Consider the following 16694-nt stretch of genomic DNA (forward strand, 5'->3'; position numbering starts at 1 on the left):
GAGTCTGTACAACAGTGCTTCTCAAACTATTGTGCACACTAATTGCCTGGAGATCCTTTGAAAATAAAGCTTCTCATTCAGTAGGTCTCAAGTGAAGCCTGAAGATCTTAATTTTTAACTAGCCCTCCAGTGATGCTGATGCTGCTGATACAGGGACCACCCTTGGGAGTAGTGAGGCTGTTCAATATACTGGTAAGATGATTACAATATGTTGGTCCTCCAAATATATTGACTAGCACTTTCTCAAATAAACACAGGTGACATTCATGCTCGAAGTGTGCCATTGACTTGAGGTCCAATTTTGGACTACAGTTTTTTGTTTTGTTTTTTAAATTTTTTTATGTTTATTTTTTATTTATTTTGAGAGAGAGAAGAGAGAGAATGGGGGGTGGGAGGGGCAGAGAGAGAGGGAGAGAAAGAATCCCAAGCAGGATTTATGCTCAGTGTGCAGAGCCTACCACAGGGCTCAATCCCAGTCATGAGATCATGACCTGAGCCGAAATCAAGAGTCACACACTTAACTGACTGAGCCACCCAGGTGCCCCTGGACTACAGTATAAAATAAAATAAAAAATGAATATAAGAAACAAAGAAAGTTCTTACAGAATCAGCTAAGAGCAGACAATATAGATAAAAATACAATGCTTACTAACTTTCTTCATGGATTATCACGTTTCAACTTTTTTTTTTTTAATGTTTATTTATTTTTGAGAGAGAGAGAGAGAGAGACAGAGTGAGAGCAAGGAAGAAACAGAGAGAGGGAGACATAGAATCAGAAGCAGGCTCCAAGCTCTGAGCTGTCAGCACAGAGCCCAATGAGGGGCTCAAACTCATTAACCATGAGATCATGATCTGAGCCAAAGTCAGATGCCCAACTGACTGAGCCACCCAGACGCCCCACTTGTTTCAACTTTTAAAAAATTAAACATTCTCTCTAAATGTTAAAAGAAATTTTGAATGTCACTGAATTGAACTTTCTCATCAAGAATGTTGTCTTTTTAACTTAATATAACTTACTATAAAAGCATGTCATAATTTTTAATATGTCACCATCCTGAACAGAAGTTTAAGTAGCAGACAAAAACATGTTAAAATACCTCATTGTATTCAAAAGGTGAAAAAAATCAAATGTTAGCAAATCAAACAATATTTCTCATTCTTTTCCAGATTATAAAAATGATGCTTATTTTAAAAATATTTTTTTTTATTTTACATTTATTTATTTTTGAGAAAGAGTGAGACAAAGCGTGAGAGGGGGAGGGGCAGAGAGAGAAGGAGACACAGAATCTGAAGCAGGCTCCAGGCTCTGAGCTGTCAGCACAGAACTGGACGTGAGATCGTGCACAGAGCCACAAACTGTGAGATCGTGACCTGAGCCGAAGTCGGACGCTCAACTGACTGAGCCACCCAGGTGCCCCAATACTTGCTTATTTTAGAGAATTTAGATAATACAGAAAAATATAAGGACAGAAATAAAATCACTGATAATCTCAGCAGCCAGGGATAATCACAATTTGATACATTTCCTTCTGGTCATTTCTTTGTGTACTTGTTTTCTTTTAAAACCAAATCAAGAAAGTAATGTACATAAGTTCACATATTGCTTTTTCATTTAGTGTATCTCATGAGTATCTTTCTGTATCTTTAAATGTCTGTTTAAAACACAATGTGTTGAAATAGATAATACTCTCTCACATGAGGATGCTATGATAGTTAACTATTTCCCCATTTTTGGACAGTTGTTTCTAAGTTTTTGCTATTATGAATAATGATGGAAGCAATAAATAGGATATAATTTTAAAACTAAACTGATTATTTTCTAGGAAATAGAACTCCCAGAATATCACAATAACACTGGATAAAAGGATCCAAACATTTAGAAAAAAAATTTAATGTTTATTTTTGAGAGAGAGAGAGAAAGAGAGAGACAGAACATAAGCAGGGGAGGGGAGAGAGAGAAGGAGACACAGAATCTGAAGCAGGCTCTAGGCTGTGAGCTGTCAGCACAGAGCCGGATGCAGGGCTTGAACTCACAAACCACGAGAACATGACCTGAGCCGAAGTCAGACGCTTAACCGACTGAGCCACCCAGGATCTGAACATTTTAAAGTCTTTAATGACTCTTGAAACCTAATGCAAAATTGATGTGTCAATAGTTTGGATCAAGTCTATGAAAGTGCCTGTTTCGTTACAAGTACAGCAGTCCTAGGTATTGCCATTTAAAAAAAATCTCATGTAATCTTTGCTAATATTGATAGGACTCACATCGATGCATTTACAGTAAAAATTCTCTTAACCAGCTTCCACTTCACTGATTATTGCTTTGATTTGACTTACCATTTCCTCAGTAAAGAACTGATGCCCTGGCGGGCTGAATAACTATAACCAGTTGGTCACTCTCTTGGACACCTGCACACTTCCACTTACCTGATGAGTTGTGTGCTTATCAAGTCAGTCGTGTCCACTGACAGATCACATGTTCAAGACAGTTATTCTTGTAGTTATAAGTATATAATTTAATGAAATATATAAAACAATAAAATGAGTTTATGTACAAGGAAAGCTGAACATCCTGAAGAACTCTCAAAGACAGCTAAAATAACTTGCTCCTGAATTAGAGGCAAAAAAACATGTGAATAAGGAGAAAAGCATGAAACTATGGATTCTGAACTCAGATTCCTTTGTAAATGCTTTAAGTTCACACTCCACTTTAAAGAAACTAGATTTTAGGGGCGCCTGGGTGGCGCAGTCGGTTAAGTGTCCGACTTCAGCCAGGTCACGATCTCGCGGTCCGTGGGTTCGAGCCCCGCGTCAGGCTCTGGGCTGATGGCTCAGAGCCTGGAGCCTGTTTCCGATTCTGTGTCTCCCTCTCTCTGTGCCCCTCCCCCGTTCATGCTCTGTCTCTCTCTGTCCCAAAAATAAATAAACGTTGAAAAAAAAATTAAAAAAAATGTTTTAAAAAAAAAGAAACTAGATTTTAGATCTTAGGCCAGTGGTTCTCCACAGGGCATTACTGACCCCTAGGGGTAGTTTTGGAAACTCGTGGGGCATTTTCGGTTGGGTTTCACAACTGGTTCTTACTGGACAAGGGATAGGGCTGTGAGACATCCTGTAAAGGCCTGCACAACTTTGAAAAATCTCACCGAGTATTCATACAGGTAAAAAGCTTGCTTTTCCCTTCAAGGAAGTGGGCTTCACATATTGATTTCCTTCCATGGAGCACAGAGTGGAAAGAGGGTGGGTGGAAATTGACTTCACAGTGAAGAAACAACAAAAGCTACCTCAGCCAAGTGATCAGATTAATAGCAACATTGATACATCGTGTTGATAATGTGCACCCTTGATCAGATGTGCTGAGGACACTTCATAGGCTTTCTCCTAAAAACCCATAATCCCAGTTTCATTATGAGAAAAAAATTCATATTTTTTTTTTAATTTTTTTTTTTCAACGTTTATTTATTTTTGGGACAGAGAGAGACAGAGCATGAACGGGGGAGGGGCAGAGAGAGAGGGAGACACAGAATCGGAAACAGGCTCCAGGCTCTGAGCCATCAGCCCAGAGCCCGACGCGGGGCTCGAACTCACGGACCGTGAGATCGTGACCTGGCTGAAGCCGGACGCTTAACCGACTGCGCCACCCAGGCGCCCCGAGAAAAAATTCATATTAATAAAATTCCAACTGAGAAACACTCTGACTAGTTAGCACTCCTCAAAACTATCAAAATTCTCAAAAACAAGGAAAGTGTGAAAAGCTATCACATCCTACTGGAGTCTAAGGAGACATGACAACTATATGTAATATGGTATCCTGGATAGGATCCTGTAACAAAGAAAAGTAGCTGAAAACTAAGGAAATGTGAATAAAGTGTAGACTTCGGTTCATTAGTGGTGACAAAGGTACCATACTAATGTAAGATTTTTAAAATAAAGGAAACTGGGTATGGGGTATATGGGAACTGTGCTATCTTTGCAACATTTCTATAAATCTAAAACTATTCTAAAATTTCTAAAAATGTAAAGTACAAATTTGCAAATAGTAGGTAAGTCCTGCACAGGATAGTGCTGATAGGCAACTATTATATTATAACCTTCAAAGTGGCTAAGAGACTAGATCTTAATGGTTCCCACCACAAAAAAAGAAATATTTATGTGACATGATAGAGGAGTTAGCTAGCTCTAGCAATCATACTACAACATATAAATGTATCAAATATGCACCTTAAACTTACACACTATATCAATATTACTTCAATAAAAAAATTATAAACCCACCTTTTTATTATCTGAGCCTAGAACTCCTATTTTATTTGTTACTTATATAATTTTAATATTCGCTAGGGACAAACTTTCCTACCTACAGAAGGAATACTATTATTCAAAACTTCAGCAAGAATTTGATCACCATTTTGGAAAATGACATTTTTAACAGTAACATTATTCATGTTCTTTGGCCAATAACACATACTTGTTATCCTCATTACATACATACGTAAACTTACAGCTCTTTATAAATCATGAATTCGGTCTTTATTTTAAAATATCCAGGGGTGCCTGGGTGGCTCAGTCAGTTGAGCATCCGACTTCGGCTCAGGTCATGGTCTCGCAGTCTGTGGGTTCGAGCCCCGCATCGGGCTCTGTGCTGACAGCTCAGAGCCTGGAGCCTGCTTCTGATTCTGTGTCTCCCTCTCTCTCTGCCCCTCCCCTGCTCATGCTCTGTCTCTCTCTGTCAAAAATAAACATTAAAAAAAAAAATTATAAAATATCTAATAGTGTTGGGCACCTGGGTGGCTCATTTGGTTAAGCAGCTGCTTCAGTTCGGGTCATAATCTCACGGTTCATGGGTTCGAGCCCCACATTGGGCTCTGTACACACACAGTGAAGCCTGCTTTAGATTCTCTCTCTCGTCTCTCTGTCCCTCCTCAACTCATGTTTTCTCTCTCAAAAATAAACTGAAAAAAAGATAATAAAATAAAATATCTAATAGGGTTAACAGTACTTGAGTGAGCAGTTTTACTTTCTCACACCTAAGAGGAAGCACCTGACTACTTCATTGTTTTCTAGTGTAGTAGTATCTGGGCGTTTGTATGTTAAAATTCATGTTGTATTACAAATTGGTTTCACTTTTCCTTTATATTACAATAGAGTCACTGGACTGACCATTTCTGGAATTGTGTATGTAGGTAAATTATATGTGAATTTCATTTTAGGATAGTGGGTGTGATCGATGTTATAAATGTTCCCACGTAATAATAAAAAGAGTCTGCTAAGTCTGATAGGGTTGAGAACTACAATCTCAGACCAGGCTTTTCAAGGGCAGGAAATGTCTGATTTCTTACAGGTCCTCAACATTTAGTTTCACCCTGTTGCAGTTTCTGTTTATGCTACTCAGAAGCCCTTATTTGCTCCTCCACATTGTGGAAGTCTCAGTTTTGACCCAGTGCCCATCCTCAGGTGGGCAAGTAAATATGATCTATCTAACCCAGAGAGGCCATTCCCTTTGTCAGTGATTAAAAACAGGCAAGTGATCCAGATGTAGTCAAGACATGAGGGGAATGCTGAGGAGCTTTGGGAAAGGCTTTAAAGTCATTAAAGACACAGGAGGAACGAAAGTCATTTTCTTTTACTGGACATTGTTGGATTATACTGGACACCTGGAATCGTGGTAGGCATGCACCTTTGATCATGAGTATTAGTAGCCCAGAAAGAAAATGCTGAGAATGTCAGTTTGGGAAGGGAGGAAGGAAACCAGCGATCTTGATATTTCTGAACCCTCTATCAACCCATTTTTAGAACCTCTGAAGTGCTTGACATCTGATAGTGTTGGGTCTTTTCTTATTGCCAGCAGCAAGCATCCTTACTAATATAACCCTCTTCACAAGCAGTTGTGTTGCTAAGGAGTATTTATACACACTGTAAGCATCCTGCTCAGAATGCTATGTAGGGAAGCTACAGTAATTCTCTCTCAGCCATCAGCACCTACTTCAAACCACTGTATTATAACTGAGTCCCAGGCTTAGCTGTGAAGGACTCACATGACACTGATTTTACATTGACAGCTACACAGTCTTGTGGTCCAATTGTGGAAAACAAGAAAACTTGTGCTCTACGTCACTATTTCATATCACCACTTTTAGGTAAGTTAATTGGGAAATCGCTGAATTGTCCCAATCCCTCACCTGGTGATCCAATATACATCTTCTCAATGCAGAGATGAATTAAGGAATACACAAGGGCTGTCTTTTGGCAAGTTTTACTTAGCAAGTAGAGCAAGCTTCTTTCCATAGAAACAAGGTTTAAATGACTGATTTGTAAATCTAGTCACCCTCCCATTTGATAATTCTAGTACCTAACATGTGACATTGGTCTTCGTTGGTTCCCACAAGTCACCTTTTGATAGTTGGTCCTTCTTCTTTTGTACTTTTCCTCCCACATTGCTTTATCCCTATTTACTCTTTCCACCTTTCCCACACTCCCTTATATACACTATCTGCTTTTGTAGGATATGCAGATTTACAGCTATTCCAAGTTCAGAGTGAGCCTGTAAGCCCTTTCAAATTTCTGCAGGCTTTCTTAAAAAGAACTGGACAGTTTACAAATTAAACACGGTCTTATTTAAAAGTGTACTTTATTTCAGTCTGTAAGTCCTGCTATTTGTTTGACTTGCTCACATAATCCATTCCATCCAAAAAAAGAAATGTCAGCTGCTTGTAGCCATGTTAGCACAGTTGGCACAGCCTCCCCAAAGGTCTTCCACTGGAGCCTATGGAAAATCTAAAATGTCAGGTAAACCACAAACTGGACCTTCTTATTCTCTGGGCCACGAGATTGTCAAAATCAGTTTGGTTTCTTAAAATCCACCAAATATCAATGGCAAGGAAGACCATAGAGCTGCTCTCTGATAACTAAGTAATGTTGTCACTGAATATAATTTACCCTAAATGATTACTTGGCATCAGGAAGACCTTGGGGTAGGGGCTTTTCACGAGTAATACAAGCGCTGCTTGCCCAGGAATAAGCAGGTGTCCCCAGAGCAGTTGTGTGCTACAGACTTCCTCCACCCTTTCTTCCCTCTCCATGGTTCTCAGGGCCCAGAGCTGAGAGGACAACGTTCAAGCTCACTGGAGGTTTGCACAGCAGAGATGAGTGGAGAAGGTATTGTGAGGCACTAATTTTTGAGGTACAATCTAAACACTAAAAATGATCATCAGAGCTCAAGCACTGGAGCCTATTTATATTGCCTTCAATTCCATTAAAGTTATTTACGTGTCTAGCTTGCTTGCTTTCTCTCAGGATGAAGGATAGCTGGGAGGTTTAAATGAGATACAGTATGCGACAGTCTAGCCCAGTGTCTGCATACCCAGTAAATATTACTCCCATCTACCTCCCCATCCCCAAATAAAGAGGTTAGTCCTTGAACTTTGAAAGTACTTCGTGAATAAGAAGAAATTAGTTTTCCTATCAACATCCTTGTCAGTCTGATTCTGAATTGCTCCCAAGACTACCTTCTCTTTTGTAAAATAAACACCTAATACTGTTTGAAATATACATGAAGTTTCATTTTTGTTCACTGTTCTTTACTTTCCATTGTGAAGTTATTTCTGAGGAACTGAAACCCCAGAAGGTAACCACAACAAAAACTTGTCAATTTTTTTTTTTTTTTGAGAATAAGGATTCAAAGGCAGACTTGTAGAGAAGTCATATTCATACTTAGGAAACAGAAGCCAAATGCAGCCTCTGAAGGGAAATGTTCTAATTATTATCTAAAAAAGTAAAGTTATATAACTACATTCAAGGACACAAGACAAAGCACTACTTTAAAACCAGAATGACTGAACAGTTAGGTGAAACACATAGCTGAAATAGAAAAGGGGAATGGACTTCAGAACAATTTGAATTGGGACAATGATTCTTCAGTCCTAGATGTTTCTGTTATCTGAATATCTTGATTAACACTATTTCCTTTTTACCTCCCACAAGGTCTTCACTGAAATCGCAAAGCAGTATTCTCACAGAACTAAATAATGGTTGTCATTTTGTTAGGATTCAAAATTTCAATCCAGTAGCCATCAGGATCTTGAATAAATGCCAGGCCTTTCATTTTACCTGTAAGATAAAATGATTTTTATTATAGAGAGACTTTAAAAATTTTTTTAATATTTTTATTTTATTGTTCATTTAGAATATTTTTTATTCAAATTTTATTTTATTTTTATTTTTTTAAATTTACATCCAAATTAGCATATAGTGCAACAATGATTTCAGGAGTAGATTCCTTAGTGCCCCTTACCCATTTAGCCCATCCCCCCTCCCACAACCCCTCCAGTAACCCTCTGTTTGTTCTCCATATTTATGAGTCTCTTATGCTTTGTCCCCCTCCCTGTTTTTATATTATTTTTCTTTCCCTTCCCTTGTGTTCATCTGTTTTGTCTCTTAAAGTCCTCATATAATATTTGTCTTTCTCACACTAATTTCACTTAGCATAATACCCTCCAGTTCCATCCACATAGTTGCAAATGGCAAGATTTCATTCTTCATTGCCGAGTAATACTCCATTGTATATATATACCACATCTTTATCCATTCGTCCATTGATGGACATTTGGGCTCTTTCCATACTTTGGCTATTATTGATAGTGCTGCTATAAACATTGGGGTGCATGTGTCCCTTCAAAACAGCACACCTATATCCCTTGGATAAATGCCTAGTAATGCAATTGCTGGGTCGTAGGGTAGTTCTATTTTTAGTTTTTTGAGGAACCTCCATACTGTTTTCCAGAGTGGCTGCACCAGCTTGCATTCCCATGTATTCAAATTTTAATCTGCGTTTTAACAAAATACGTTGTTTTGTTTATAGTTTTAACCTTAAAAAATTCTGTCAGTGTTGCCCAAATACATGTTTCTGAGAATAACTCACACAGTATCTTCTACACATAGCTGGAAGCCAACTCTCCTGAAATAAACTGTGGGACCAGCTGCAATTTTAGGCATCAGATTTTTACTTCATCTTCATGATACATTTCATGCTACCCATTGAGTAGTCAAAGAGACTGTCTTATTTTAAAAAATTTGTTTTGTATTTATTTATTTTGAGAGATGGAAAAAGCATGAGCAGGGGAGGGGCAGAGAGAGGAGCAGGGGGACAATGCTCCACATGGCCAGCACAGAGACCGATGTGGGGCTCAAACCCATGAACTGTGAGATCATGACCTGAGCTGAAACCAAGAGCCGACACATAACCCACTGAGCCACGCAGGTGCCCCAAGACTGTCTCATTTTAAAGAGGAAAATAAACTAAGGAGGTGTTGGAGCAGGCAGCATGGCATACCCACACAGCCAAAAGAGTCATTGGCTTGGGGCATAACAAACTTTTTAAACACTATTCTAAGTCACTCGAGCTCTGCCAGTCAGTCTTTCTCCCAGGAATTCATAACTGGGATTGAGAAGCTAGAAGGTCTAGTAGTAGAGTTGTTTGCTTAAGTGCAGAAATGTGACCTCAGCAATCTATTTTGGGACCAAGATGCTAAATTAGTTTGACTCCTATCTCTCTCTGGCTCTTTTCCCCAAGATCAGCCCCAGAGGAACATATATGGAAAATGAAAGAAAAAAAAAAGTGACACACCCTTGGGGTGATGACTGAGGACTGGAAAAGGTGGGGGTGGGGTGACTGTTTTAATCTGGTCCATGTGGGAATGGATAGTTTTGGCCTGGACCAGAAGGCAGTCCATCACAGTTGTGGGAGAATAAACAGAAGGGGTTTTGTTAATTTGGCTCTTGCTCCGCCCTGTGCCTTGGGCATCAGCTCCTACCCCCTTTTTTAAAAAAAAAAAAAAAAGCCAAGGCCAAGTGGCACCTGGCTAGGTCAGTTGGTAGAGCACGTGACTCTTGATCTCAGGGTTATAAGTCTTAACCCCACATTGGGTACAGAGTCCACTGAAAAATAAAAACAAAAAACAAAAAACAAAAAAAACACAAGGCCAAAGAAAGGAAAAATGTATCAGTAATATCTCACTCTGGGAGGATATCTGGATAGCAAATCTTTTAATTGAAAACAAAAGGATTAAAATGAAATGTGAACTCTTTCAAACAAAAATTGAAATAATAAATTATGATGGCAGAAACAGATCTAAGTAAAATAATCATAATATGTGTAAATCCAACAAAATGTAGATATATACACTATTTTTTTTTTTTAATTTTTTTTTCTTTTCAACGTTTATTTTATTTTTGGGACAGAGAGAGACAGAGCATGAACGGGGGAGGGGCAGAGAGAGAGGGAGACACAGAATCGGAAACAGGCTCCAGGCTCTGAGCCATCAGCCCACAGCCTGACGCGGGGCTCGAACTCACAGACCGCGAGATCGTGACCTGGCTGAAGTCGGACGCTTAACCGACTGCGCCACCCAGGCGCCCCTATATACACTATTTCTAGAGACGGACTTAAAACCTAAGGACATGCAAGGGTTGCAGAAGAATGAAAATGAAATACCAGCCATTATTAACCAAGAAGATGTGGTGTTAGTTACATGAAAATCAGATAAAATAGGCCTTATGGAACTTATTTTTGGATGGCTAGATACATGCTGAAATAGTAAAAACTGGTGGCCAGTGACAGAATGTGGTAAAGTCAAAAGTGGGGGAGAGAGCCTAGGATTTTTTTGTTTTTTAAGTAGTCTCCATGCCCAGTGCAGAGCCCAACATGGGGCCTGAACTCACAACCCTGAGATTAAGACCTGAGCTGAGACCAAGAGTCAAATGCTTAACTAACTGAGCCACCCAGGTGCCTGAGAACATAGGTTTTTGATGGCTCTTCCAGACTCTGAGTCTAGTTCCTTGTGAAGCCACCCTAGTTGCTGTCTTAGTTCCCTAAGATACCCAGGTATTTTTCCAATAATTCCTCTGTTTTCCTTACACTGGTTGAAACAGACTTCTTCAAAGTTCCTTGCACCCAGAGGGTACTGACTATATCAGTACCCTCTGTGGGTGCTTAGTAAATGTTACGTAACTCAAAGGAGAGGCCTGCGGAAAACCAGTAGCAGACTCACCATCATCAGGTTTCTTCACAAATTTGACTCCCAGTTCTTCAAATCTTTTACAAGCACCATGTACATCAGGAACAGCAATTCCAATGTGACCTGAGGTGGTCATCCCCAAAACAAGGCAGGCAGAAGGAAGAAATAATTACTTCAGGGTATCCAAGTATCACAAGTAGCTTCCAAAAGTAGTTTATTTCAAAATATAAGACACCTGAAAACAGACTGAGTCAAATAAGTTCAAAACATATAGTAAAGAACAAGAATCTAAGTCTTGGTTGGGTATAATAAACTAATCAGTAGCTCTGAATAATAAATTATGTAAAAGAGGCCTGATAGTGGGGCTCATGCATAGTTCAATCTGTTAAGAATTACTATATCATGAAAGAGTAATCCTTTATTCATACCGAATAGGTTTGTTGTGGACACTGCATACATAGCAGCCAATATAAACCTACAATCCTGTCATCCTGACTGAGAGATTATAGACGGGGGCAGAAGTGTATGCTAGCAGAAATGGGGATTCTTATCAACCACAGGTTTTGTTTTTTAAATTAAAAAGTCCACTGGAAGTATAATACTGAGACTGAAAAGTAAAATCATTGTGAGAGTAAATGTAGAGTTTAGGTAGAGACTACGAAATTAAACAATTCCTAAATCAAATTTTTCCTGGAAAATGAAAATAACCATACTCCTAAGAAGTTGATTATTCTTAATATATACACAATGCACAAATCACACAAATTCATGTATATTACATACGCATAGGCAAACGTACCAAATCCTCGAGGGTCTGAGTTGCCACTGTGGTAACTCTGGGTCTCATCATCTTCGGTGCCCCAGTTGCTACAAAAGGAGGGAAAACATAATTACAAGTGACTGGTAGAACAGATATTCTGAAAAGAAAATTGCAACAATCTCTTTGAAATCATACCATTTAAATATACTTGGTTTATTCCTTACTACTGTAAATATTAAGTTTTCAACCACAGAAAAGGCAAATGGGCAAAATATGATTTTAATTAGGCTAAGGAGACAATAAAACCAGGCATCTGGATAAGACCAATCATGATACCAACAGCAACTGTCATTTATTGTACTTTATTGAGGATACTTTCTTTGAGGACTTCATTAAATCTTTAACAACAGCTCTGTGGGCTAGATTTGAGTCCCCATTTCATAAATGAGACTGCCATGGAGGGAGGTGACAGAACTTGTTCAGGGTGGCAGAGCCAACACTCATGTCTAGTCTGATTCCAGAGCTGTTTTGAATCAGGGACACACTAAATCACACACTCTGAAATAAATGCTCTTTTGTTAGTTGTTCAAGAGGACACAGAAACAACATAAAAAATTTAAAAAAAACATTTCTAAAATCCTGAAGTTATGAAGACGTTAGTTACAGTGCTTCAACATTCATTAGCTGTAGTTTGGCAAGTATCTTGCCAATTCAGTCCTACATTCTCTATCTAAAAGACAAACTAGCCCTACCGCCTTGCCCTACCCACCAAAACAGTACAAAGACCAAAGATCCATGATAAAAGATTCAAACTGTTATAAATGCAAACTGATTAGGCAGATCTGGTTTAAATTAAGCTCGTAAGTAAGGAAAAAAAGGTTTAAGAAAATGTAGAATATATATAAAAAGATAAAACCTCATACTCACTGTGTCAGTTCAAGTGTAGCTTTCCTGGAGAACACCCATGCTACTTTTTCATTTTTATCTTTTGGGATGTCATTTTTTTCCTCATAAGCCAAGAAATAGATTGAAAATTTCATAGTGGGAAAATCTGATTTTTGGAGTAGCCTACAATTAAATAACAAGTTAATCAATTAACAATAGGAAAAGTTGACTCATATTAAAATCAGTATGACAATATTCAAGTTCTACTAAGAATAAAAGCCCTATGTAGTGAGGCCATTTAATAGGAAAAACAGGGAAATCAATGAAAATATCTCACTAAAAAAAAAAACCTATTTATCTGTAAATATCAGTGAAATTAAAAAATTTTAAAAAGCAAACTTTCATAATTCAATTTTTCAAATATAATAAAACTTATCTGGGATTATAGTACTTGCTTATAAATGGCAAAATGTATCTTCAAAAGAAAATTTTGTCTAATTTTGGTGAAAAATACAATGTATTACCTTATTGTTCTTTCAGATATATGGCATTCAGTTAAATAAAATACATTTACTGAGTTCTTTCTATGCCAAAATTAGGAAAAGAAACTAAGGATAAATGGTTAAAAGAGAAGGAAGGACAGATGAGTATCACAGAAAATGTGAATGTCAATGAGAAAGTGGTTAACCATATGAGATCCTGCAGAAAGGTCAAGCAGCATTAAGACTGAGAATGGGTCACTGGATATGGAAAGGTCCTGCGAGGCCACTCTCAGCAGCATGGGGCAGGAGAGAAGGGAAGGTACCCAGGTAAAACAGCAAGCATGGTTGACCTATATAGGTGATCGGTGATGATGGGAAAGAGGGCAAGGGAGCAGAAGGCAAGAATCATGCTAGAATGGAGAAGACTTAAGATTGTTTGTAGGTTGAGGGAAAAGAGCCATGTAAAGGCCACTTTTATGTAAACAGGCTTGAGCCATGGAATGTAGAAAGGGCCTATAGGGACCACCTGGCTGAACACAGACAGGCCCATCAGGCGCCCCACCTCACAGGCCCTAATTAACCAATGGGCTACTTACAACCAGGAAGAGCTACCAAAAAAGGAAGAATTCCATACATTGCCATACGTCCTCATCTTCCCCTTTAAAAACAGTCCCCACCCACTGCTTCCTTGCAGACACCTCTCCTTTGCTGTCTTGCCCCCCCTCCCCTGCAGTATATTCAATAAACTTCTATACCCTTTGTTCTGCCTCAGGTGAATTCTCCCACCTCCCGTGCCACAGCTTCCTCCCAACTGATTGTTGCCCCACATTTGGGGCACAGCCTCTAATGGAGAGACATCCCATTTAGACACCACAAGCCAGCAGAAAGGGAATAACTGATGTGAGACAAAGAGTGAATGAATTACTAATCCTAATGTTTTAAAAAATGTAATTGAAGTCATGGCCTATAAAGTGAGTTTAAAGAGTATAAGATTACTTTGCAAGGAGTAGGGTAGAATAAGGATGTATGCAATTTTATTTAGATTATTGAGGATTAAGTACACAAAGATGGCCCTATTTGTAATCAATAAGAGGGAATGGTTGAAGCCTACCTAGCAAATGGAAATTTCTAAGTTCTATTTCAAGTCTTTCAATTATCACTGCTATGTAATATGCCTTGGTCCACTGAGACCCAGACATTGACTTATCACAAATAAGATTTACTCCAACATGTTTATAATAAGGCATCAAACACCTCAAATACCGTCATGAAAAACAATCTCTGCGCTTACTAAAACAGATTGCACAAGCCTTACAGACCAATCAGGTGGGAACTAGAGCAAATAAACCTGTTGTATAACCTGCTTTTCTCAGCTGAGTATATCTTTCAGTATAATGTCAAGTTGCACCCTGTTTGGAGGCTCTTGAAAAACAAGGTCAACACTGGAGTCGATCAGACCTGGATTCAAATTCCTGCTCTGCCAGGTACCCATTGCGGCATCTGGGGCCAGTAACTTAATGTCTTTAAACTCTGGTTTCTTCCTTCATTTGTAAAATGGGATATAAACTATTTCATAAGCTACTATGGAAACTGTATGAAGAAACATATACAGTGCCTGGCAAATACCAAGTCTTCAATGTATTTGTTTTCACTCTTTTAAATGTTCTGTAAACATACAAAACTACTTTTTCTGGAAAGAATAACAAGAAACTGTTAAGAGCAATAATCTTTGGGGAGAAGGACTGGGAAAGGGAGGTGACCATTTTTCATTTTGTATTTTTCTGAACTGGTCAGATTTTCTAAACAAACATATACTGTATTACTTGAATTTTTCTCTCAATGGAAATGATCTAGGCAGTAAAATAAAAATCATTTACTTTTATTCTTTATGTATCTATATTGTCAGACACAAACAAACTCTCATGTTATCTAGGGAAACAAATCAAGAAAAATAAAAAGCTTTAAGGATTACAAGATCAGTAGACACTACCTATTCAGCAAAAGAGAACACACACTGTAAAAATGGGACGGATGGCCAGTTTTCAGTAAACTCATTTATTTGCTAAATAATGCATGTTTATAACTACATCTTTTCTGAAGTAAACAAGAGGCCATAACATTGAAAGGATTTGAACACATTAAGGGTTAAACTTGCAGCTCCCAGAGAGAACAGAGGTAGAGAACACACAAGTACTCATCCCTTGCTGTCCAGAGAGCCTGGTTGGCACAAAGAAGAACTTGACAGAAGCCCTGGCAGGTCAAACCTAGTCCCAGACTCCTGACCAAAAGGACTTCTGTGATTTTTTTTTTTTTTTTACTTTATTTAGTTTTGAGAGAGAGAGAGAGAGAGAGCAAGTGCACTCGCACAAGTTGGAGAGGGGCAGAGATAGAGGGAAACCCAGAATCCAAAGCAGGCTCCAGGCTCTGAGATGTGCAGGGCTTGAACTCATGAACTGTGAGATCATGACCTGAGCTGAAGTCAGACGCTTAACCAACTGAGCCACTCAGGCACCCAAGGACTTCTGTGACTTTTGAAGAAAAGTTTAATCTGTTTTTTTTTATTTTTAATGAAAACATTCCCTATATTTACAAAACTATGGGCACAGGGAGGGGCCAAGATGGCAGAGCAGCATGGAAGTTTTTTTTGTCTCTCTCGCCCTTGAAATGCAGCTAGATCAACACCAAACCATCTTGCACATCTTGAAACCTGATATGAGGATTAACACAACAATCTGCACAACTTGAACCAGAGAACTCAGCAGGTATATGGTGCGGAGAGGTGAACTGGGGAAGAGAGAAACCAGGTAGGGCAGGGAGCTGGTTTTGCTCATGGAGAGGATAGAGACAACGGGGAGAGTACAGGAAAAGCACCCTGCCCCCTGAAAGCAGCTGAAGAGAAAGAGTGGAAACACGTGCAAGGGACTGAATGAGAAAGGGAGAAAGGAGAAAGAAAAGGGTTTAAATACCATTAATGACTATCTACAGGGGAGTAGAGTCTGAAACTCCGCAACTTAATACCTGGCAGAGCTCTGATGGGAAGGGCGAATCCCCAGGAGCGGACGGTGAGGTCTGAGGGGTCCTCATGCCACACAGGGAGAGGCAATTCCCCTGCTGGGAGGACATATGGGAGAGGCTGTGCAGCCTCCCCACAGGCAAAAGTCCTAGTGGACCTGGGAAAACAGTCATATTCGCTAGTGGTAGAACAAGGACATTAAGGGTTCAATGAAGCCTGGCATCAGATGTGTGTTGTGATTTACCATTATCCCTGAAAAGCTGCAGCTACACAATCACGCAAACTTTTTCTGGGGTGGGCTGGTACCTGTCTGCAGTCTCTAGGCATCTGCAGCAGCGCAGTCTCACAAACTTTCCTGGGGGTGGACCAGCACCTGGCCATTGCTCAGCATCTGAGGTGGTCAAAGCCGTAGGGCCCTCAGAAGTGAGGGGTTTGGAAACACAACCTCAGTTGAGCTAAAACTCAGGAGGGAGGTGCCGCCTGCCAAGCTGATGGCTTGATCACTGACAGTATAGAACAGGGAAGTAGAGAGAAGCCAGAGACAA

The 16694-nt window shown here is 39.3% G+C and overlaps 1 protein-coding gene across 1 annotated transcript in view; it reads right to left on the reverse strand.

Moving 5' to 3' along the window:
• Positions 1-6601: 6601 nt before the first annotated feature.
• The window catches only part of GLO1 (glyoxalase I), a 36262-nt gene continuing 26169 nt past the window's right edge, over positions 6602-16694 (reverse strand). The window contains exons 3-6 of the mRNA XM_025925298.2: positions 12697-12837; positions 11809-11876; positions 11043-11132; positions 6602-8103 (exon numbers count right to left, since the gene is read on the reverse strand). Of these exons, the coding sequence (XP_025781083.1) occupies positions 8015-8103; positions 11043-11132; positions 11809-11876; positions 12697-12837 (388 nt within the window). The 3' untranslated portion in view covers positions 6602-8014. The remainder of the gene's footprint in view (positions 8104-11042; positions 11133-11808; positions 11877-12696; positions 12838-16694) is intronic.

This window comes from Puma concolor, chromosome B2, assembly GCF_028749965.1.
Source record: "Puma concolor isolate L17-30 chromosome B2, mPumCon1.1.hap2, whole genome shotgun sequence".
In the NCBI taxonomy this organism is placed as follows: domain Eukaryota; kingdom Metazoa; phylum Chordata; class Mammalia; order Carnivora; family Felidae; genus Puma; species Puma concolor.